This window comes from Dermacentor silvarum, chromosome 10 (genome assembly GCF_013339745.2).
Source record: "Dermacentor silvarum isolate Dsil-2018 chromosome 10, BIME_Dsil_1.4, whole genome shotgun sequence".
Lineage (NCBI taxonomy): Eukaryota > Metazoa > Arthropoda > Arachnida > Ixodida > Ixodidae > Dermacentor > Dermacentor silvarum.
Genome location: NC_051163.1, coordinates 9,787,053 through 9,811,699, shown reverse-complemented (window position 1 = coordinate 9,811,699; position 24,647 = coordinate 9,787,053). Strand labels below are relative to the sequence as shown.

At 45.9% G+C, this 24,647-nt stretch overlaps 1 protein-coding gene across 1 annotated transcript in view; it reads right to left on the bottom strand.

Annotated features, from left to right (window-relative positions):
* Positions 1 to 24,647, bottom strand: part of LOC119431260 (A disintegrin and metalloproteinase with thrombospondin motifs 1-like) — an 82,973-nt gene that overhangs the window by 5,792 nt on the left and 52,534 nt on the right. The window contains exons 2-7 of the mRNA XM_037698736.2: positions 24,173 to 24,463; positions 20,523 to 20,630; positions 17,823 to 18,714; positions 13,085 to 13,329; positions 10,607 to 10,711; positions 3,952 to 4,264 (exon numbers count right to left, since the gene is read on the bottom strand). Coding sequence (XP_037554664.1) covers positions 3,952 to 4,264; positions 10,607 to 10,711; positions 13,085 to 13,329; positions 17,823 to 18,714; positions 20,523 to 20,630; positions 24,173 to 24,463 — 1,954 coding nt within the window. The remainder of the gene's footprint in view (positions 1 to 3,951; positions 4,265 to 10,606; positions 10,712 to 13,084; positions 13,330 to 17,822; positions 18,715 to 20,522; positions 20,631 to 24,172; positions 24,464 to 24,647) is intronic.

Sequence of the window (24,647 nt, the reverse complement as noted above, 5' to 3'; positions counted from 1 at the left end):
TGTCAACACGATGGCGACGAGCACGGGTTCACTACCATATAGAGCGTTCGTACAGAAAGTAAGCGTATATTTTAATACTGTAAGAGAACGTTTGCCTGTCTGTGATTTTTAATGGTAAATAATTTCAATTTCTAACACCATTGAATGAGAGTATATTCATGCTCTAGGCATTCTTTGTTGGAGGAAGGTTGCTAAGGTCAAATGTTTCGTTTCTGTTGGCAAGATAAGTAAAAACAAAAATGAACGGATCCAACGGCTCATCATGCACATCACAAACACAGATATTACGTTTGTATTGGCGCAGTAATCACATACACGATATTAGCCATGCACAACTGCCACAACAAACTGAGATGGTATTCTTAAAAGAAAAGACGGACAGAAAATAGATGTACAGTGACGACTTCCAACTTGAGCTGTTTTTTTTTATGCTACGTGGATGAGAATGTACGTACGTTCGATCAATTTGGTTTAATGTCTCTTGCATTTCTAGCAGGTCCAACGCAAACTTCTACTGCGAAGGCCCGAGAGGATTCTCCTGCCCTCCCATTCAGATTCGCATCAACATTCCTTCTTCCTATCCACGAACCTGAGAAAGCTATACTACTCAACCACGATACCTACGCGGTACAGCTGTCATTAATTGACTGTCGCCCACACGAATAAAGAGAGAGAGAGAAATACATCCTGTCATGTTTGTTGGAAATGTGTGCCTGGCCGTACGCCTGGCATTCCACTTCAAATGACTAGGATGATACATGAAGCGCCATTTATACATAGTGCACAGGCACGCAATATACACAAGAACACACAATTACACGTAACGTGAGAGTTTAGTCGAGGTCAGTGCATTGTATAACAAGACCAAGAGCTCCTTCGTTTTAATAAAAAATAAAATTTTTCTTGCGCGCGAAGCTCTGCGAGCTCTCCTCTAAAGTGCTAGTGTATGGTGCTGCTCGTCGGAGCCTCCACGTAAACCTGAAATAGATTTTAGCTCTTGAAGAAGGTATCGGAACGAAATTTTTCAGGGTTCAATTTCATGGGTACGCATTCGTGGGTGAAAAAGAAAGTGCTCCAAATCCACTAGCGTCGTTTCGACATTCCGGCGAATGGCTTGGCTTATATTCCTGTAGCGTTCGATTACGTACTTTGGCTCTTTGAGAACTGCAAACGAAAGGGGGCACGCTCAGCGATGGTGAACACAGACGGTAGGAGTGAATATGTACAACCATGACGGGTTAAATTATTCGCAGCAGCTATTCAAAGCCTGCACTACATCAACACTGAAGTTAAGAACGGTTGGCTCGATAAGTTGTGGAAAGCGAGATGCTGTCTTTAATGAAAAGCTGCAGTTGTTTACCTGGCTGACAGCTTGGCATGCTACTCCTGGTGTTGTGTGGCAAAACATGCACACGCAAACACCACCGATCATCCACGCGCAAGCGCCCTTAAGCTTCTCACAAAGTCCTGTAGTTTTCAAAAAAAAAAAAAATTACACCATCTTTCCGTAGAGGAACCCTGAGTAGTATGCGAAGCAGCCATGGGGTCGACCACGACGCTGACACTGGCGTTGACGCTGGCGCTGTCCGTGGCGCTCATCGCGGCGTTGCGTAGGTAAGATTTCCGACGCTGCTCGACGAGTAATGGCTGATCTCGTCGAAAACCCCCGAGCCGCCCCCAGAGGCACCGGCAACAGTCACCAATGCCACCGACGTTCGGTGCGAACGCGGATAAAACGCCGACGGCGTCGACAACAGTTCTGCGCGTTGTGACGCCCCCCAGCGGAGTATGCAGCGCCTACCGTCGCGCCTCTAACCTAAGCTGCTTCGCATTATCGCGCGCGGAGCCGCAGGTGTTGCCATTCGTTGCGCAATCCGGAGAGGAGCGGAGAGGAGGAGAGGAGAGAAGGAATGCCGAGAAGAGATAAGAGGAGATGACACAAGGAGAGGAGAGGAGGAGGATGCACATGAATGCCAAGAGGAGAGGAGACAAGGAGAGGAGAGGAGGGGGAGGAGGATGCGCATGCGCAGTGTGTGTGTGGACGCCGCACGGCGGACGCAGGGAGGGACATAGCCCCGACCATAAGCTGCTTCGCATCTAAAATACTAGAAGCGCTTTCATTGCGCTGTGCGCAAGCAGTTTTTCTCCATGAGTCAAGGATGTCTTGCCGTTTCAAGCTCGAGTCCAGGTGTAAGTGCAGCGCAACCTTCATAAATTGTCTATCTGTTATCAAAGTTGATGAGTGAACCTGAGGAATGCTTCAGTCGTTTACATCTCTTGAATTATCTTTTGTGCCATGTTGGACGCTTTCATGGTCGCCAACAAACCGCTATGCCATCAATGATCTCAATAATTACCTGCAGTGAATTTCTTTTCAGTCACAGTAGTAACCCACGCGTTTTGCCAGTGTTTATGTTCTGTTTCGATGTTCCAGAAATTGACTTGAAAACTGCTAGAATATGCGCCGAAAGAATCGCTCTTCGTCCCCTTCTCGTCTGCCCTATTTGGAAAAACTATGCTAAGCGGCCCAACATTTTGCAACAACTATTTTGCGCCACTAGTTGACACTTTGGGCCAAAAGCCAACAGATGTTAACAGCATTTGTCCTTCTTTGTCGGCTTCTCTGCACATTCACTAAGGCGGCAGTGAAGCCAGCCTACCCGAGGGAAACTTGAATGATCGCAGCAAGGTACTCGTTGTCGAGAAATTGCTTTCAGTTGGCTCATTTGTAAATTTTAAATGTCGTTCGTAAATCGGCAGAATCATTTTCATCGTCTAGATATTGACCAACTTGAGATTTCGAACCTGACGTGTACATGCAAACGTCAGCCATTACCATCCCCTTATTGTACTTCTTTTCGCCTTTCTTTTATTATTCCGCGTCCCTCCTTCAGGTAAGAATCTCTGATTTTTTTCGTTGGTCGCGGGACTGGTGCTGACGCCAGCAGCGCTGCAATACACTTAGAGCCAGTAAGCACTTCAGTCGTTTTACATCTCTTGAATTATCTTTTGTGCCATGTACGATCTTTACTTTTCGATAATTTTAGACTTCACTTCACTTACCGTCCGAGCAACTCTCTTAGAGTTAGTTGTGCATTTATGTCCTCAAGCTTTTCATTAAAAAAATGTGTATGCGTGCACGAGTCTGTAGGTGAGTTTGGTATCATGGATGATGTCGGCTACACCCTCTCGCTTAGGTTGATAGTCAGCACAACTGTATTGTTTATAATTCCTTGCCTTCCCGTCATCTGCGCTGTTCTCCATTTTGTAAGGAAGTACATTGTTCCGTCTTACTAGCAGCACAGTTCTATAACACTTTTTTTTTTTTTTACTGGTCACGAAACTTCGGGCCAAGGTTGGACAGAAGCAGGCGCTAGGGGCATCACTGGAGACACGTAGGCTACGATAGGCGCTGTTGTCAGCTTGCTTTGGCGGTTTCCGTTGCAGACTCGCTCACATGATCTCGCGGTCATCAAACTATTAACGAACTCTGTTAGCAGTCAGGCAGTTACGTAATCCCGCCTTACTTTTTATCCCGGACCAGGCCGAATTTTTCCTCACCTGCGAAGCGATCTTTCTGAGAAACCCGCATGGGTTTCCTGAGTAGCTTCGTGCTATATTGGGGTGGATGACAATTTTTCCCTTTAATAATCCGTCATCCACCTAGCGGGATGCCGCAGAACTGATTTGCCGTACTCTCACTATCTTTCCCCCGCCTCAATCAATCAATCAATCAATCAAATTTGTTCTCACTTGTAAATCAATCAATCAGTCAAAGGAAATTTGCTGTCACTAGTCAATGAGTAAGTCAATCAAAGAAAATTTGCTCTCACTAGTCAATCAATCAGTCAATCAATCAAAGGAAATATGCTGTCACTAGAGTGACCTAGTACGTCACTCTAGCTGTCAGGAGGTCAGTCGCTCAATCAGTCGGTCAATATCGGTGCGCACCTTTGTCGTTGGCTACCAGGGCGCGCGGTTTCCTCGTGGTGCGCTGGTGGTGGGCGGGCCTCAGGTTCTGCGGATGCCGGGCTCGGCTCACGGTTGAGTGGTGCGACGGCGGCGGGGGCGGGGGCGGCGCCGGCATCAGGTGCGGCCGCGGTCCGTCCACCACCTCGGACGAGAAGTCGGCCCTGCGCCGGGCCACGTCGGTTCCGCCTCCGCCTCGCCCCACCGAGCGGCCGCTGGCGAACGATGGCGTCACGTGCGTGTAGTCCGGGATGATGTTCTCGATCTCGGCGATGCAGCGGCCGTTCTTGCACGTCTGCATCGACCACGGACGAGATTTAAGAAAAGAGATAGATTGATCGACTTTATCCGCTTCAGTCGCGGGGTACACATTTGTACCCGCGGCGTGTTTTATGTCATTTCTGTCCTGTGGATGCGTGGAAAGAATAAAACGGACAATTGACGACGGGTAAACTGAACACAGCATCAAAAGTATGAACAGCTGGGCAAGTCGGTAGGATTGCATTTTTTTTTGTAAACTGCTCAATTAAAGACGATAAGGATAGACGTTAAAGATGCAGTTAAGGCGTTAGTAGATATATATCTGTGACACTCATCCTTGCCAATCCTTTTACGCTCGTCCTGTATTGAATTGCGTAATTTTAATGAAAGCAAATTGAACACCGTGTATACTGATTTTGGGTCTACTGCAGCGCTGTGTACAAATTATTGCTGGACGCGGGCACTTTTCCGAAGACGCTACCATGTTTGACGGGATGTTCGAACTTCAATGTGCGGCGTACCGTCAGCACTGGTAAGAAAGAAAAAAAAAAGCTTTTTACTTCTGGGAATGTATGTTGCCGCTAATTAACTTGTGCATGTGCTTCAACTCAACCTTGTGATTTAATTCATTCTATGCAAAAACTTGACACGACTGACTGCACAATAAGTCGAGCTTTAATTTGTGGCTATGGCGACACACAAAAATACGCACAAGGCGTCATCCTACATTGTGATGTCTTAGACGCCAAGCAGAACCCCACACGAGGAAGACAAACAGCGCGGCTTCCGTCGTCCTACTTTTGTGTTCAGCTTCACGCCGAAGACACCACGATTAATACGCACCAACGAGCCGAAATTTCGGTTCTTCGTCATCCTACCTCCTTGACTTTCCTTCAATGGAGCCTGCAGCGCCTTAGAATGAATTATTCAACTTTCACGCGTTTGTCAACCGGCCACCGTAATTTGTGACTGCGGAGGTTATTTAACCTGAATGAATGCCTCAATGTCCTTTATGGAGGAAGCCAGGGCATATAAGAATAATAAATGCATATTTCTCAGGGCGATCGAACGTCTCCTGGCCCAAGATGTTCCTCTGTGAATGGTATCAAACTGGATAACAAAAACAGTGTTGTGGCGTGGTAGCCAGAGCTTGAACTAAGCATCACCCTGTGGTTGGGAAAAACATCTATGATTTTTATAATACTATAAGAATGTAAGTATTCACCAGACTCTATCTCCGCTGCAATATCTTAACGCATGTCTCGTTAATTATATCTTGTACGGAAATGTGTTTCTCGGTGAAAACTGCGTAATATTGAAAAGAATGGCAAATGAGCCTAAGAAAACACCGCAGAATAAACGAATAATATTTCACAATAGGTAATGTTCAAGCTAACAAGTCTGTTGCCCACGCCAGTTCATACATCAATTCATGCAGACGACATCTACCTGTAGGCATTCGGCTCCAATGTGCACTGTGCCAATGTGCTGAAATACAAAACTCCTTCAGGAAGCCGTTCACATCACGTTGTGTTCTTTGACTGAATGTGGCATGGATCTGTCGATGCATAAGTCAGTTGTATTGGCTTTCAGAAGAAAGTATCTGCTCATCCTGAGAATTACAGTAAGACAGATTTAGGTGTTGTGCGGACACATCGATTGACTGTGATCTTCCTTGGCGTGTTCGCATTTATTATCTCGAAGAGCGCATTTATTGAACTCCCAGTGCATTACGGTGCATTGCAGTCACTAAATGGGGCAGCACATCAGGCTCAATGCCTAAAGTTCACCTTGCACTTGCTCACCAGATTATCGCCTACTCATTTCCTGTAACGCATGGCCTACCTGAGTCCTCTGATCGAATGCTAACTAACCTGATTGCTTGGAGTATAAAATATGCCTTCGACTGCCTTGTTTAAAATTGAGGAGCCTTCTCGTACTGAAGCCAGGGAACGGCCGGTTCAAGCTTTACGTGTTTAGTGAGCTCTTCCACATTTCATCAGGATGGCAACACAGCATAATAATCTATTTGAAGCTAATCTTCTTCAAAGGGCTGAACGAATATGGGATGCATTGAGCTCTCATTGTCAGTCCATTACTTCATAGCAAAGCCAATTTTCTCGTCCGGACTTAAATTTTGCCCCTTGGCGATTGATCGTAACCTATGGCGCTCTGAAGATTCTAGGCACTGAGAAAAGTTCATCAACGCATTCGTTAGAAGCTGAATTTATGACACTTCTGCACAGGAGTCGATTGAAAAACCATAGCACACTAGTGTTTACTGGCTCGACAACTGAGAGTAGTTTCGGTGCATGTATAATGAAAGTAGACATCGCGGTTTCTCGCCAAAGACGTCAGCTACTTCGGCGGAACTGTTTCAAGTTCGCCAATCTGTAAGACAGACTGCTGGCAACGAATTGAGTTACAAGTAGGTAATACTTTCTGACTCAAAACCAGCACTAGAGTAGTTGGCTCAATATTATTTTCATGCTGATGTAGTTGCATCAGAATATGTGGTTGCAAAGACATTGACCATTGTTTCATCGTCTGGCCATCGACTTTAATTTCGCTGGAAACCTAGTCACATCGGCATAACTGGAAACGAAGTAGCTGACAGTCTAGCCACTTCTGCTCAATTTTTGATCATGATTACTCATCCGGGATTCATACCATATGACACCAAAAACGCTCTACGTAAGCTGCGTGGGACACTATCTGAACATATGTCATTTAACCAGAAAACCAAGACTGCACTACTGTATCGAGTAGACACTGGCTTATGGCTTAACTCAAAAAGTTACCGTAAATTAGATAAACTTTTACATCATCTACGACTAGACGCAGCCTGCGAACCTGATTTTCTGCACCCTGTGAGAAAGAAGTCAATATCCAACTGCCCCTACTTGAAACTGCATACGTTTCTGTAGAACACTTTCTTATTACGTGTCCGCAATATGATAATCAGAGTCCAAAGAGAACAGCAACTTAATTAATTTCCTTTCATTTGTAGATTTTTGTGAACTCTACTGAAATTTTGTTTGTTTTTTGGACTATTGGAAAAACATAACATTAGCGTATGCGTGTATAATAATGTTTTCATTGCGCTGTAGGCCTGTACCCCTATTAACGTGAGTGCATATAGAATGCTCCTTATGGTGAGCATTTTTGTGTTGTTGATACTTAAGTTTGTTTTTTTTCAGTATAAGTGCGCAGCTGTGCCTGTGGAATGTGCGGCGTATTATATGGGATTATGGTTATCTTAAGTTCCTTAACTGTGCAATGGGACAGCCGGCTTAAATGTAGCCTTCCTTCTAAGTTCTCAACAGTTACATAAAAAAAGCTAAACAAGTATTTTGTCGAAACTAGGAAGATTCGAAGCGGTTAGCTTCAGTTAACATCGTAGTGGAATGGATACATGAACACAAACTAGCCCACTTGGTAACATTTACCTAATTTATCAAGCACATTTTGAATGCCATCGCTGAGCATCTTAATATATTGCTCGTGAGGATGTGTCTGTAATATTTAGCCTTCAGATAATCGTCCGTATTCTGTGTCAGCTGAGTAATTTTTGCAATGACGCATTCTCAGTGACTTGTTTGTAGTTGTGTGTTAGCATGTTGCTGTTGTGACAAACGTGGCGCCGGAACACGTGTATTCGTGTGATTGCGTTCCTGATTGACTATCGCGAGTTAGAGATAGCGCTGCATTGTAGGGAAACGCCCTAGTTACAAGTTCGCCCCATTTATAATGACTCTGCATGGAGTTTACCTGCCTCGAACCAGTGCCACTTTATCTGATTACATACAACACTCTTCTTCTCCCTGCCCCCCCCCCCCCCCCCCCCCCCCCGCCTAAAAGTTCAGTCGGCATAAAGCAGCAATGCTCAGCCTGCCCATGTCTGGGCACCAAGTAGACACGAGGCGATTCCATGACACATTCGAAACTGACTGTTACCTTCATGAAGGTGCACATTTTAACATTTAAAGAAATTCGGGCAGAACTGTTCTGTGGTGACTAACCAAGTATGCGGATAGCCGAAACACATCATGAGGCGAGTATTACAGCCTGGCTTCTCTGTCGCGCTTCCCTTCGGACACGCTGCGCACTCTAGCGCCGCCGCCGCGAAGTCTGCGCATTCCCAGTGGCACATACCGACGGGGATGGCCTCCATTTTTTTAGACTGCAGAACATTCTTGATCGGCCGATATTTTTTTTGTTAGATAGATAGGCCGGAGAGAAAACTGGTCTGACAATGCCAAGAATGCTGTTCGCATTATTATAACGAAATCTTCAGTAACGGCGACATCTGTGATAAATTTGGTGCTCTGGTTATTTTAGTCGCCTCCGAATGTGAGGTCGGCGATAGAGGAGCATATCTGAAACGTGATGTCATGACACCTATAAAAAGACTCCTGGCGCCCAGGTTCTTAAAAACTGCTCCTGTATATTTTATTTCTGTCGATATCTCACTTATACCTGAGAAATACTAACGAATACATGAACGCTAGTATAACTGCTGTCGATAGGACTGTTGTTACCTTAAAATGCGAAATTGTGCATCTCTGCAACCTTACTGCGTTCTTGATCAGAGTACAGAACAAGAAAGATGATAAAAATAACGGCACAACGCCGTAGGGCAAACTATAACGGCATTACTCTCCGTAATGCACTTTACTCTCGCTCGCTGTAATTTTATTCTGCTCTTTTCTTTCCACATGCCCGACAACGTTTTTTAACAAGCACTGCTGTTCCACACGTGCCGCCACGCTTTCTTCCGGGTGGTAGATTCTAGAGCTATCGAGATGCTATGGTGTCTTTATTTTTGTCGTTCTTTTTATGAGCTTCCGGCGTCGATAGGGTACCCAAGGTTGTCAGTTTTACGCAAGCCATCGTTAAAGTGCCGGAAGACGGGAAACGGAAGTCGGGAGTTCCTTCTCGACACTCGCAACTTAATCGACTACTCCTGCATGAGTTTTGCCGTTGGTATCTTTCCAGTAATGACCAATAAGAAATTGTTTCCAAGGTCTCTTGATGACTTATCAAGCTTCTTACTGATTTACTGCCAGACGTTGCTAGTTGGTGAGTTTGACGGTGAAACAGTGCATGTGCATCTGAACTGGTAGTTTGACGGAAATGTGAAAATTGTGTGCGCGTGTATAATTTTGGAGTTACGTTTTTCTTTCCACTATAATAAACTAACCCCAGGTTACGATCGCCGCTCTTGACAGCCGTCAGCAGTGGTGACTGTGTCTTTCTATTTGACAACGTTCCACGAATTACACCCATTGGCTGTATAAATCCTAAATCACTGCCTAATTATCTTGGCTGACTCATGTACGCTCTTAAAACAGAGTTCGGTATTTTAAAGTATGCCGCGATCATCTCGGATATCTGTGTTCTGTCCATATCATCTGTCCTACTTAATATTGTTCTTGCTAAATTGTTTTAGCCAGTGTTTGTTTTCCACTGAACATGTCATATACTAGCCAACAGCAAAGCTTATTTAGAAAACGTCATTGAAGTCGTCTTTCATTGATACTCATGACACCTTTTGACTAGAGATTCGCCCCATGCTGTCTTGAACAAGTTGGCGCATGTGTTAGGAAATTTCTGTCTGCAAAAAGAAAAAGAAAAAGAATAATAAACAATAAAAACAATGTTACAGCGTGAATATTACTTGAAGGGTCAATGGGCGGTTACATATCAGTATTCGCAGATCGCACCTTTATTTCCATCCGATGTCCCGCGAAAAAGCAAAAAAAAAAAAAGCAAAAAAAAAAAAAGCCTTGGAATGTGCTCCTGTGAATTAAGGCTGAAAATGTTACAAATATACTGTTACACAAAAATGTTATACAAACATATCTAATCATTCCAAGCCAAGGTTTGGGAGCCCTGCCGACTGCTGGTGCATTGCATCACGATCTCCTCTAAGATTACACATTTGCATATGTATTTTCTAATTGTCAGAACTTGTAGCGAACTTGACATTGGTTTTGTATTTAATACATGAAGGATGGCTGGAATATGTAGCAGCGAAGCAGTTTAATTAGCGCGTAGTGCTTGCTTCGTTGTTACACTCATTGATTCGCTCCAATGTGTGTAGGCTTTCGCCTTCTGTGTTTTCGCAGATGTACCCAAATGATGATTAATAAAACGGCTGTTGATTCAGTTTCTTGGTCTCATATTCATAGAAATAAGTTGTACGAAAGTACATAAATGTTTAAACACTATAAATGTGATCCATATTTATGCTTAAACATATAAATATTTAAACCTGCTCACGTCTATATAACTTTGTCGATGGATCATAGTGTCAATCACAATGGGTCATAACCTTGAGTGTTTCGAGTGTGATCCAGCGCGCTGCACTTACTTGACCGTCTCCGCATGGTGAACCCTCTGCCGCAGGTCGATACGAAACGCAGTAGCCCGACGAGCTATCGTAGCAAAACAGCTGGGCGCACACACGGGAGTCCTTCTGCAAGTTGCAGATCAACAGACGTTAGGCTTTACACACAGAACCGCGTAATTCAATAAAACACGTATAAAAAGCTTACGCGAGCATTTTTATTGAAACCAACCAGGTAGTGGCATTGCTTTCTGAATCAGACCCTTAAAAAGAAAAGCGAAACATATTTGTGCCGCGGGAGCTCATGTTGCCACTGTGAACGTTAGATTAAACATTGGTAAACAATTAAACATGCCTTATTTTACCAGTTTCTAAATTCTAACCGTGGTCTGCTGGTACATATAAGGTCCCAAACAGTTCTAGTGGTTAGTATATATAAATTAACAATAACTGCGACAAATTCAAAATAACAAAATTACGATGTCTTGAAAAGTCGTCTGTGCGTTCCTGCGCTACGGTGTGCACTTTGTTCGGGCTCTAGGTAGCCGTGAGCCTTGCAGTATCATTGATGCCACAAGGCGGCTTTACGGTTTAAGAGCATCACTACTTGAAACATGCGTACTGACGGTTAACGGTCACCCAGACTTCATTCACCCACGCTATCAGGTAATTAGCATTGATTGTATTAAGCAAATAACTCTGGAAACAAGAGCAGTATCTGTGGTGCGGGTTCTTCGATCTGTCCATAATATTTTAGATTTTATGATAACGATTAGAACCAATGTTTCTTGAGACCCCTATGTGGGACATGCGTGAGTTCTTGCGATTCAAGTTGAATCTATAGCGTTCGATTTTTTTCCCCGAATGCTGAGTCATGTGCCCTGCTTCCCCGCAAAAAAGAAAAAAAGAAAAAAAGAGAATAGTATAACGAGGAGAACGGTGCCCCACCCTCCTTCACAGATGCTCAAAAACCTACAACTGCGAATCCGGGGCATTTCATACGATAAGTGTAATCATTATAAAATTACGAATAAAGGGGTATCATTATAAAATGCTAACATCGCTCTGCCGCTCTTTCGGCACTGGTTGGGTGACAATCCTTACATTATTTATGCCAATACACAAGCCAAGGCCAGTATAATGTATCTATTCCTTTTGATTCTATTCCTGTCTGGTTAAGCATCCCTCATGACCGGTTGACGCTGGTGATCCTGGTGACCGGCTGATCCCGGTGGTATGCTGGGCGTCGCTTGGGGCAATATGCAAGCGCGATGAGGAAAATAATTGTGATGGAATCGTTACATTCTCCCGGCCGAACTTTCGCCCACTCGATGACTCACAACGGCATTTACGCTATCCCGCTAGAAGATAGCAGATTCTGTCTATGGTGCTGGATTAAACTTGTCTGTACAATTCGTGTGAAGTCTAGTGTGCTGGATCGAGTTAGCATAGAAGCACGGCGTAGATGTTGTCTCGCTCAATTAGCTTGTACGCTCAATTAGCTTGTACGCTCAATTAGCTCAATAAGTGAACGTGGCCATGTCTGGCCTGGTCAATCGAAAGCGACTATTTCGTGTAGAGTTTCTTTAAACTAGCGTTTCCTAGCTTCTAGCCGCTGCAAGCTGTTGAGCCAGTAAAGAATCATTCATGGACCTGCCACTTCTTCTTTCATATGCCAATGCCTCAAGTACCCTTGCAGAGGCATTTGAGGAATTGATAAATGAATAAATATATAACGACACACTCATCAAAATACACAAAGATAGAGCCGCAAGAGCCTAGCTCATGTTACATTTGGAACTGAAGAATACGCAGGCGTTGTGCCCCTTCCGGTGGCAGTTGCCAGCCGGCTCCTCGCTTTCGTTTTCCTGTCATGTGTATACAGTCGAATGCGGATATGTCGAAGCCACATATACCGCATTATTGTGTATAACGCAGAGCAATAAAATCCCCTTGAAAGATTTTGTATAAAATTTTTATTTTATATATCGAATTACCTATATATCGAACTTTTTAGTGATCCCCGTGAGATTCGATATATCCGGGTTCAACTGTAGAGGTTTTCCAAAGAAATAATAATAATAATAATAATAATAATAATAATAATAATAATAATAATAATAATAATAATAATAATAATAATAATAATAATAATAATAATAATAATAATAATAATAATAATAATAATGGCTAAGCGCAATATGTGTCCATACAGTAGATATTATAACCTAAATGTTCGAAACGCGCGTTCATAGGAAAACGGGAATACTGACACCAGCATAAGCTCATGGTGGTCCAATTTGACGAATTTCTTTCTTAATTTTGATTTCGGGAGTATAATGTGTAAGCACAACTTCACGCACATATCAAATACAGGTAAGACCTCGCCGGACTTCTTACTCCCCGTAAAGAGACCACGCTGGTCAACGTCAAGTCACTAGAGCAGCCTACGTCGTTGTCTATCCACATTTGTCTTGCTCTAAACCAAAAGCGTATACGTACGAAGCAGGCGGTGGTTCCCCGATCTCTTCGGCACTGGTCGTCGAGGCTGAGCATGGATCCCGGCAGCATGCGCGCCAGCAGCTGGTTCTCGTGTGGGTAGTTGTAGAGGCAGGTGGCCGTCTCGCCCAACAGGAAGTGACGGAATTGCTGCACGCTGCACGAAGACCAGCGGAAACCTCGCTCCGTGTGCCGCAGGTCACTCATGATGAAGCCGTCCTCCCAAGGACAACGCTGGGCGCCGGGACCTGTGCGCGTGCCACACGGGTTTAGTGGGACATTCTTCATGGGACACTCTTCGCGCAGTATAGGTGAAATGTTTATCAAATAGATCTCCGAATACGCATTCTGTGAACCGAGAATGGCAACCATATATCCTTCTGAGACCCGGACACAGCTACGGGACAGAATCGCTCTTCAAGGTGGTTTTTATTGTCTACTGTTACGGCATGAACCTGAAAAACAATTTTTAAAATTTACATAGCGCCGTTAGATGCCAGAAGCTGCGTCTCCATGTACGTGGTATCTCCATCATCTCCATATTGCTAATTAAGGAATATGGACTTATTGGGCTGCAATGTGCGACCCTTGACGATTGCCTATTTCCAAGGGGGTGTGCTTCTTGGTGTGACCATGCCCATCGAACCCTGCTAACTTTTCTGAAGGACACTGACTTGGCCTTCCGTTTATAGACATTATTTGTATTTTGTTTTGTTCTGTCTGTATTTCATTGCATTTCATTGCCTAAATGCAGAGACGAAGATGGAACTACTACATGTAGTACATTGCCATGTTGCTGTCCCGTCCGGTATTCTCACGCAATCTCAGTGATTTAGAAAGACACTTTGAGGTTGCTTTCGGCCGTATGGGACGACACAGAGGTCTAGATTAATTTAGTGTCAAATTTCTCGAAAGCGGATGACAAGAATATGAGTAAACCGCTTCTTCACAGTTACACATGCACCGTACTTCATATCCAGAATGAATATTTTGCGTAATAACTTCTGAGTGAACTTAAAAAAAAATTGAAGGCAATGTGCAATATATTGTACAAGTAGTCTTAGGAGGATATAGGCCTGAAAATTTCGTCACTCAGTCTCGCTCCGACGCTTGTGACTGCGTTTTCGTTTCCTGGGTATGCATTGAGTCGCTCCAATCGATCATTGGTTATCTGGGTTCAGTGTAGCATGACCTGCCCAAATACTCTGCTTTCTTTTAATTTCACCTAGAATACATAACCACACTTGTGCTTTAAATCGCACCGCCTTCTTTTTATTTTCGACGTTGCGCCTATGATATTCATTTCCATCTCTCTTCGTCTTGTGCTCAGCCTTCTTTAAACATTATTTGCTATTCAAGAAAATTGTGAGTTTGTACTTGCACAAATAATTTATTACACGCTTTCTTTTTAAAATTATTGGTAGTTCGCGGCAATTTAAGGGGGTCTGCTAAATGTCCTCCACTTCATTCCTACGCACATCCGTTTACTTCATGCGTGATTGTACGCGTGATAACATTAAGTTACGTTATCACGGCAAGTGTCTCCCGTCTCCCCATAAAGTACCGCCTGAACGTCGACCTAGACAGCCGTATAAATGGCGCTCCAATCATTGCAGCACGAAAGTGAGGATACTTTTGACGCCTTATGTTTCGGCGCGATGCCAACAAGGACGCCTTCTTTACGCGTCTCACAAACAAATTGTGTAAGCGCTGTGAAATGTCGTCGGAAGGACGAACCAAGAAAAAGGACTAGCAGGTAGCGCCACGTCAAAATTTTGAAGCCTAGTAATAAATATTCAGTGGCGATTTAACGGTAAACGCGAGAGAAATGCGTCCACACCTATTTGAGGTCCTGGATCCATGATTTAAACCGCGTTCACCACATTGCAAAGTGTTGTTAAGGAGCTCACTTGACACACGCCCTGCCGCTTTGATGACCGAAGTTGTCCTCTCTCTCTCTCTCTCTCTCTCTCTCTCTCTCTATATATATATATATATATATATATATATATATATATATATGCAAAAGATTTAACATGCAATTATCGTAAGTGTGCCCCTTCGTTTCTTCAACCACATATGCACCGGACCTGCCGAACTCGTTCTTGAATTATATATATATATATATATATATATATAGAGAGAGAGAGAGAGAGAGAGAGAGAGAGAGCCATGTGGCCGGCTTCCCACACTTCACACACACGCACTTTCACTTTCACACTGCTGCTCATGCATTAAAAATATAAAGAAAAAGCTTATGGTTAAGAGGCCCTCACCACGGGATGGGCAAGCGGTAATTTCTCGCTTTTTTCTAGTGTGGGGGAGAGTAAAACGGCGAGCGGCTGCTGAGGGCCGATCGTGACGAGGATTTACCACGAGCCGAGCAGTACCGTGAAAGGTTCGAAAATTAAATACGGCCCATTTCTCAAGAATCAACGACCAGATGGGCCTTGAATAAAAGTAGGGGCGGCGTCAGAGGAGGTTCGCTTGCTGAGACTGGCTGCCTGACATCATGATTTCTCCTAGTGTTCTTTTATCCTCTATGGTCGGTAGGCAGCTGGAAGTTTCGGAAATCAAAGTAGATGAAGCGACCGAGAACTAAGGGACGATCCTTCCTTCGCTTTCTTCGCTCGAGCTGCATACAGAGCCGTCAAGGTAACCAGCCGAAAGCAAGAGGAAGCGCCTACGTGAGCAGCGACGAGGGCGAAACATAACTGATCGGCTGGAATCCAATGAGAAGAGAACTGTCGAGGGCGAATGACTCAAAGGAAAACCCGAAATGTCACTCAAGACAGCGATAGATGGCCGGACGACCACGATACGATTACGATGATAACGGCGGCAAAGACGAAAACTACACGACGACGATGAAAACTACGACGCGACGGCGAAGTTGTCACGACGGCTTACTCTGTGGGCGCCGGGTCGAGACCTCAGTGGCACAAAGTATAGTGGTGGTGGAAAACATTTATTATCTATATATACAGAGAGAGAAGTGGGGTCGGTCTTAAGGGCTGGTCCCACTCTCCCCCCCCCTCCCCCCTTTTTTATTTAGGACTTCTTTTGAGGAAACATGATAACGGTGATAAACATGAAACACATGAAAATATCGCAGTATACTCTAGAAACTATCTATGTGCATACATGAAGAAATACGCGTGAGAAAGATCCACCCAGGCGCTGGTGAGCTTCCGATCGTCTATTTTTGAATCCAATCTTCACTTGCCCACCACTGGGTGTCTCGAGCAATCAAGCGTGGAAAACATCAATATTCATCTTCCACTATCTTCCGGCTCGTCATCACATTGCTCGTGCCACCAAAATATTTTGCCGCAGTGAGCGTGGATGCAGGCCCGACATGAAGCTTTGTTTTGCCTCTCAAGATCGGATGAAAGTGCTATAATCCTCTGAAATGGCACAAACACCCATAAAGCATATAATAATATTTCCCACGCATAATTTGGAACTTGGAGGTTAACAAAGAAGCTCGAGAACAAGTTAAGGACCGCACAAAGAGCGATGGATTGAAAAAATGTCACAGTTTCGCCCTAAGGGCGAAGCAATGAATGCGATAGCAACACAGCAATGTCATACGAAGTAAGGTGAGCGGCTTTGGTAGCAACAACACGCAGAACTGTTGTCGACGCCATCGGCGTTTTGCCCGCGTTAGCTCAAAATGCGTGCGGCGTTGGTGACTGTTGCTGGAGCCTCTCATATAAATAGGCACTTGGTGCCGCAGCTAAACGTCGCGTCCCTTCCTTCCCCCTCCCCCACGGCCTCTCGCGCGTCTGAAGAAGGCGCGTTTGCTCTACATATATGGTGATTGTAAAGGAGAAACGAGACGCCTAATTCTGCAGCCCTTAAGCGAGCACGGCGCAGAACGCGCGTTTGTTCTCCGCCGTGCGTTCACTCCCCGTGAAAGACGCGCCCCTCGCGCCCTTTCACTCGCACATACAGCGTTCGGCGCGCGGCGACGATTTCATCTCCAAATGACGTCATACGGAACCTCACGGCGACGGCGACGGCGACGGCGACGGCGACGGCGACGCCGACGGCGACGGCGACGCCGACGGCAGAAATCTGCTTTTGAGTGTCCATATAATTGCTATCGCAATAAAATCTTAGGAGTAACGTTAAGAGAAAGGAAGAGAGCGGTGTGGATCAGAGAACAAACGGGGGTAGATGATATTCTAGTTGACATTAAGCGGAAGAAATGGAGCTGGGCAGGCCATGTAATGCGTAGGATGGATAACCGGTGGACCGTTAGGGTTACAGAATGGATACCAAGAGAAGGGAAGCGCAGTCGAGGACGGCAGAAAGTCAGGTGGGATGATGAGGTTAGGAAATTCGCAGGCGCAAGTTGGAATACGCTAGCGCAAGACGGGGGTAATTGGAGATCGCAGGAAGAGGCCTTCGTCTTGCAGTGGACATAAATATAGGCTGATGATGATGATGATGATGATGATGATGATAATTTTACTAGCCAAGAACGAGTTAAATTCGGATATATTGTAAGCACTAATAGGCCTAGAATATGGCGCCTTTTGATCAAGCGTAGAAAAATCGTTGTCGGCTCGAACACACAGGCCCTTGAGCAATGTACGGGTGTACTTGTACTACAAAGAGTAGTGCCAGGAGTAGTAAATGTTGCGCGCCAGCTGACAAATGCTGAAAACGTGATTAATTGTACTACTTGACACGTGCTTTCCAGGCATACGTAGCTTAAATATTTGATCGTTACCTCCGAGGTATCCAGGCGCCGGCGATCCGTCGTGGACGCATCCCAGCAAGTGTCCGACCTCGTGAGCCGCCACGATGATGCCCGAGAAACCTCCGCTGTCCTCGATGATGGCCACGCTGTTGACCTTCTCCAGCCGCTTGTTAACCACGCACGCGCCACCGACGTACGCGAACCCTGCCGTTCCACGGTTGCAGCGGCCACCCTCCAAATGCCGTCGACACATGTCGAGCTTGGTGACCACCACCGCCAGGTCGTAGGTAGGCAGTCGGTCCTCGCGATACAGATATTTTCCCATGTCGGTCAGCGCTCCGGCAACGTCTATAGCGTCCTCGTTGGGCGCCCTGAGCCGATTCCGCTCCAGGTAAGGCGTTGCGTCGCGGTCCTTGGCCACAATCATGCCCGCCAGGCTAATCTTGACCCGCGGGCTGGAGAGCAGCCGATACCGCAAATCGACGCCATTCCAGAAGCTGACCAGGTAGCGTTTGATGTCCGTGTGGCTGCGGCCGTGCAGGAGATACGTGTCGTAGTCGACGATCAGCAGGATCTCCGGCCACACCGTGTCCGGGTCGGAGGCCCGCCGTCGCCGGGACTTTCGACCGAGCGGTGCCGTTGTCGTCTTGTTTCTCACCATCCTGTACCTGAAGATGGCGTCGTCCAACTGCGCGTAATCGCTGAGTGCGTCACCGTTGGCATCACCTCCTTTGCTGGAAGTCGACGACGACCCCTTGCCGCCGGGCCGTTTGAAGACCACGTGCCTGGGTGAGCCGTCGTCCTCGTCCAGGAAGCCCTCGTCGTCGGCACTGCCCCTGACGTCGTAGTAGGTCTCGTCCGCGCTCACGTTGAGCCGCGTCGGAAGAGGAGAAATGGCCAGGTCTTCTCCGAGCGTCCCTTCCTGGAAGCGGACTCATTTAGACGTGCGCGAAAAACCAAACATTCCTCTCCAAATATCGGTCGTCCACCCATATAATAATGCAGTGCTTCCTCGCCGGAAAGGTGAGGAAGCACTGCACGTTCGTGCGAGCGCTAGCAATTTGTATGCATTTGATTTATACGGATTTTATAGGGCGACACAGTTTCGCTTAGCAATAGAAAAGCACTTGCTGCTTATTTACTGTGAACAAAAAATTAGGATAGCTTGGGCTTGTAGAACAAAGCAAACATTTGTGTGGGCTGTTAGACAACGTGGAACATTTGTTAACGTGACATTGATAGTTTTCTCCTCCTGGTGAAGAAATGCGTTGCAGGAGGGTTTAATACCACTAGTACGTGGTTACTCATAGCAAGCACCACTGCTTTATTTAATTCTGCAGCTGCGACAACTGCAGTAACTTTGCTTTCTATTCATTTTTCAATCGGTTTAATATAGAGCCACAGGGACGCCCTCGTGACTCGCGCAGTCAGAGCGTCTGCTGCTTCCTTGAAATGCATTTCTTGCATCAGTGTGATGCATATTGCTTATTAGTTCGTTTTTATTTATTAGGGTAGAAGATTACTTAAACAGAAATTAACGATTATTGTTTCTTTCATGCAGTTAGACCGGAGCGCTGTTTGCAAATTTTATGTCGTTTTGTTTGTTTTTTTGTTAGCGTTGCTGTATTCGTTACCGTAACGTATTCAGACGTCTTTTGTTTAGTGTCTTTAATAATACGTATTTAGGAATGCATGCTGTGAACCGTCCAATTATGAGCACAGGAACACTGCAAAATGAAAACGATATACAGCTGGCACAAATTTTCTTGGAGCACAGAAGCGAGCGCCAAGTTGAGGACTCTGGCGTGGGTACAGAAAAATGATGAGGACGGTGTTAGGTGTACGGGCGGTAATATATTTTTGTACGTGCATTACGAGCGAACTTAAGTGCTTGTTCTTCTTCCATTCATTTACTCCTTTCCACAACCGCCTAAAGGGCAGCCTTATTCATTTCACACGTGCCTCTATATTTGCAGAGCTTGTAGCGATCGAGGTTCCTTCACTGACTTTGTGGAGCTAACGACTGATGTCTCTCAAGCATTGAAGACCCGGTAAGCGAACCACGCAAGTGCGGCATTCTACGTCATTAACTTTTAGATGCGCCATTTCCTTGAGTTGTAGCGTGCCCCAAGAAAAGTGTGCATACTCACCGCTACGTGGTCAAGACCGGCTAGGGCGAAATCTTCCTCTCTCGCAACCTTCCTCTCACCCGCCTTTTCCAAAATTTACTACGAGCGCCAGCAAAAACGTGGGTGCTAAATTGTCATTTCGCACGCAGCGGCAAACAAAAATGCGTGTTACACAGATCACGAGAAACGCTCGTTAGCAACGTGACTTATTGAAGGTGGTGGTGAAGGTTATGGCTAATGATCTGTAACGAGCTGATGTGCGTTAGAACTGGGTAAACCTGTTGCGTGATCTCAGCCAAGGGGGAAAATATGGCGGACAGGAATGCAGGACAGCCAGAAGGGAAGCGCTTGAAGGAAATCCCGAACACTGGCACGAGAGGCAACAGGAGCTTCATGCAAGGACCTGTAAGTGGCCAGAACAAGATAGAAAACTTATAGTTGAAGGTGGCTGTGCACAAACACCATCCTCGGCGGTGGCTTCCGCATGCCACCGCGCGCATGTAGGGCTTTGCGTAGCAGCAAAGTGAAAGGTGAGGTGATGGCTTCTGTTGCCAGCTGAAAGAGTGTCATGCGCGGGCTGTGCGACAGCTGTGTGCCTCACCATGCGAAGGCGTCCCAGCTTGTCTTGGCTCAGGACGAGGGCGGCCATGTTGGTGTGGTCCTGGTAGGCGCCTGCTTTGGACCAGAGATCATCGGGCCCCTCTTCATCCTGCATAAAGCGCGGACGCCCAGTTCGGTTAGAAGAAATGCATAAGTGAGGTGTCGTCCGGTGCGTATTTTGTAGAGCCAACAGTTTAATGATATGTCCTATGTATCGTCAAACACTCCCGTCCACAAAGAATCCGCCTGTTTGTAAACAGAGGCGTGGTACTGCATAGCACAGGCAGGTAGCAAGAGCAAAGGAATACACAGGCACTCCATTTTTAAAGACAATGTCTTTATTGGTGAGTTAACCCCATTTCGCCTTTTTGTATCGGCTATGTGTCTTTCTGGGCTCTTTCGTGGGCCGATCACGACGGTAGGGCATGCAAAAAAAAAAAGGAATGAAAACGAAATAAAGTGGCGATACGTCAAGTACAAACTTTGCATGACTGAAATCTATTGAATGACTTTAGGGAACTTGGCACGAGTTAAAAATTTTAGAGTTGACCAATGCGTCACGCCAATAGCCCACTGAGCGTCGTTTCCGTAGCCCAGTCATGTGTGTGGCGGAAAAGCGGTCAATGTGCGTCCAATTTGGCTCGTGGTCCAAACTGGTCGTGCCAGTTGGTGCGAAAAGCACCATCGGTGGGTGGCTACATAGAATAGGTATAGGAAAGGCGCAGAATTCGCGCTTGGACTCACAGGAGTGAGGTCCGAAGAAAAAAATTAATGTGAAAGGATGTGGACCGCCTCAGTTTCACAGCTTGGGATAACACGGCAGTTTGAGGAACAGTTTGTTTGCTGCGTATTAACGGCCGACAGAGCGCTTGTGATGCAAGTTATGTGCCGATTTAAGGAAAGCCAGAAAACTGCCAAATGGCGTGCCGCTGTGAGGGTCGAACCGGCTGCCGGCACTGTGAGGGAAAAACTGTCCAGATGGCAACCCTACACGTAACATGCTACATTCACCAGGCACGTGAGGCGAAATCGCTCAACTGTGGCGTTTCCGCAGTATGAACAACACAACCAACTCGGGTCGCTCAGTGTGTCTAATTTAAGACAATGACAGATCCGGCATTAAAATTCCACCTCTGTTTCATGATCTCCAGTGCCGATCACTGGAAAGCGTTTGGTCGATGCTTGCTCTCGATGCAGCACTACATCAATTCAACTCGATGCTTTTTTTTATTCATATGATATAAGGAGATGTTGACGCACAAATAAGGCGCCGGCTACTCCTTAGCTCTTCAATGGGTCTAACCTACAACATACAGGGTTCAAGATTACATGTCAAAAAACCTTCTCATACAAGCACCGGGACATTAAAAAATACTTGTCGAGCAACGTTTTCACAGTAACACTACAACGTAAAAAAAAAAGAAAACATATTGCGAAATCTCATATTTACGTCACCGATATAGTTTGTAGCAAAATATTTCTTACCACCACGTGCACCATTCAAACTTAGTTGGCAGCTGAAATATCACGATATCTCTTTCTTGCTCCGCAAAGACTGAACATCACCAACGTCACGTTCCCGCTACGACATGGTGCTACGACGTTATCATGGTACACCTTCACCAAGCTTTACCCCGCCAATCCTGGTCCTTCTTATCGTACGACCCTCGTTGTTAACATTATGCACGTGCATTTCCATTCGGCTGAACGACTTGCACCATCAAGAGCGCATTAATTCTTCAGTCGACAATCGATGATTAACCACGCCCCGTCATAAACACATAGGCTCGATGACTGGCGCCGGCCGTCTACAGGCCGTCTTTTTCAACGTTTTCCAACGGACTTGACCATTTATCTGTCATGTCTACTGTCGGCATCTTTCATAACTGAATTCACTTTTCTTTGTCTTGGTCTGTATTTACAGTTCAATTCGTCTGCACTGTAATAACGCGTAGGGATCATCTTTGTCTTCGCCGCTCTATCAGAGCAAGAAATCCATTAGGAGACCAATTCGCTCCTCCCGTTTTGCCAAAGGCGGTCACCCTAAGCTATTATGTTCGATAAATGCTGCTTCAGCCGCACCTGCGACCAGCCTACACAATTGCCTTCTGTCGGTAGCTACAGGAAGTAAGACATTCAGGGCACGACTTAGCAAGCTGAGATATGAGGGCTTCTCCCTTACCTGGAACATAAATGCGTCAGGTTAGGTTGAGTTATGGGGAAGTCTCGTTAGGTTAGGAAGGGGCTATGTCTAGTTAGGTCGGGTCAGGCGAGATTTAGTTATCATTACTCTAACCTCTGCAAGAGCATTGATGAGCACTATTTCACGGCATGTTCCTGGGCATACGAAGTTTTCAATGGCCATACCAGCTAGACGATAATGAATATGCTGCTCTGTCAGTATATAAACATTTTCCCCGCTACTCTTGCAAAGCAACATTTACTTTCAAGTACAAGTATTCCAGAAAATGGCAGCATTGAACTTTCAGTTAAGGAAATAAGTTGATGATGGCTTTGAAGATGAAATATCACGAAACCCTGAAAAAAAAAAAAAACACACACACACACACACACAAGGCGAACAATAATGATTTGTTCCCATCCCAAATGCTTAATTTATTATCCGATATATTTAGATTACTATCTGTTTCCTTCGATGGACTTTGTTTTTGACACTCTAATCAACTTAACGGCACATTTTTTCACTGCGTATTTCATGACCACATAATAAGGACTCACCAGGGTTGGACGTTATTACAATGTCTATGGAGCGTTCCCCAACGCTATTAGCTTTCCTAGAGTCACTGTAGTACACGTTCTTGCGGACCTAATACTTTGTGCAGCTGATAACATGTGCGTAGCCATGTTCCCGAATTTCCAAAACCAATGAGCAGCTACAGACTCAGAACAAAACGAATGCCAGCAACTTCGTTTTCCGGAGGAAGTGCTGCTTAAGACATTCTCAGGTAGGAAGATAACAGCAATCGTTGTGTGTGTATTTTTTCGCGCTCCAATCGCTCAACGATAGGTCCTGCTCAATATTGTTCTCCTGTATTCAGTAGAATAGACGCAGGCATTTGCTGTTCCACTGCAGGTGCTTAGTCCTTAGTAATGAATTTATCTGACATAATGTCCATTTCCTTTGGTGACGTTTTCGGGGGGGGGGGGGGGGGGTTCTGTAAGTATCCACCTAGTAGTCACGTCCATTTTGTCTGGTGCTGCAGAGCTGATTGGCTGGGGGCGCCTGTCTCATTCTGACGCGTACCCCAGACCAGCCAATCAGGACTTCAGCAGAACGCGAAATGGACATGTCCACTATGTGGATACTTACAGAATATCCCTTCCCCCCCCCCCCCCCCCCCCCTCCCCACTCCCACCCCCGGGTTCTCAATATAGTGGGCTGCGCAGTAACCTTGTTACAGGCCTTGACAGATCTCGTGCTTCTCGCTACAGTGTGTTTGCTCTCACACTGCATCAGAAAAGTGGACGTACTCAGTCACGAAACAAGCGTAATTCGTTATGGAGTACGATAGCTCTCGAAAATGGAGCGACGTCCGAGACAAACATTCACTGCCCCAGGAGGAGTCATCAATACTTTCTATTCGTTCTTTAGTTCTTTGTAACATTACGTGGACTGTGCCGCGTGTTTACCTTGGCCCTGAGCGGCGTGTAGGCGAGTCCGTTGGGCGTGCTCTCTGCAGCCAGCACCTGGAGCCTGGCGGCGCGCTGCTCGAAGTCCCGGTTCCGCTTGAGCCGCAGGTCGAAGCGGCGTCCGAATGCCCGCAGGGACACGGCCCTTCGGTCGCCGCCGCCGCCCACTTCGCGCTCGGAGCGCTGGTGCCTCCGTGCGCGGAGTTGCACGAGCTCGTACTGGGGCACCTCGTCCCGCGACGCCACGCGGAACACACGCCGGATCTCAGAGTCGGACAGCCGCTCGTGCACCTGCGTGGTATGCACAAGACACACAGGGGAGGGTCAGCATTGACTTGAACACACAGTGTTGCCGTTTATAGCTTTCAGTGTTTGTTGTTACAACCACGCTCATTATCCACTAGGACGCTACGGATCTACGAGAAGAAAAAAAGAATTCAACAAAAGCAATCATGGCTGGTATAACGTAAAACTA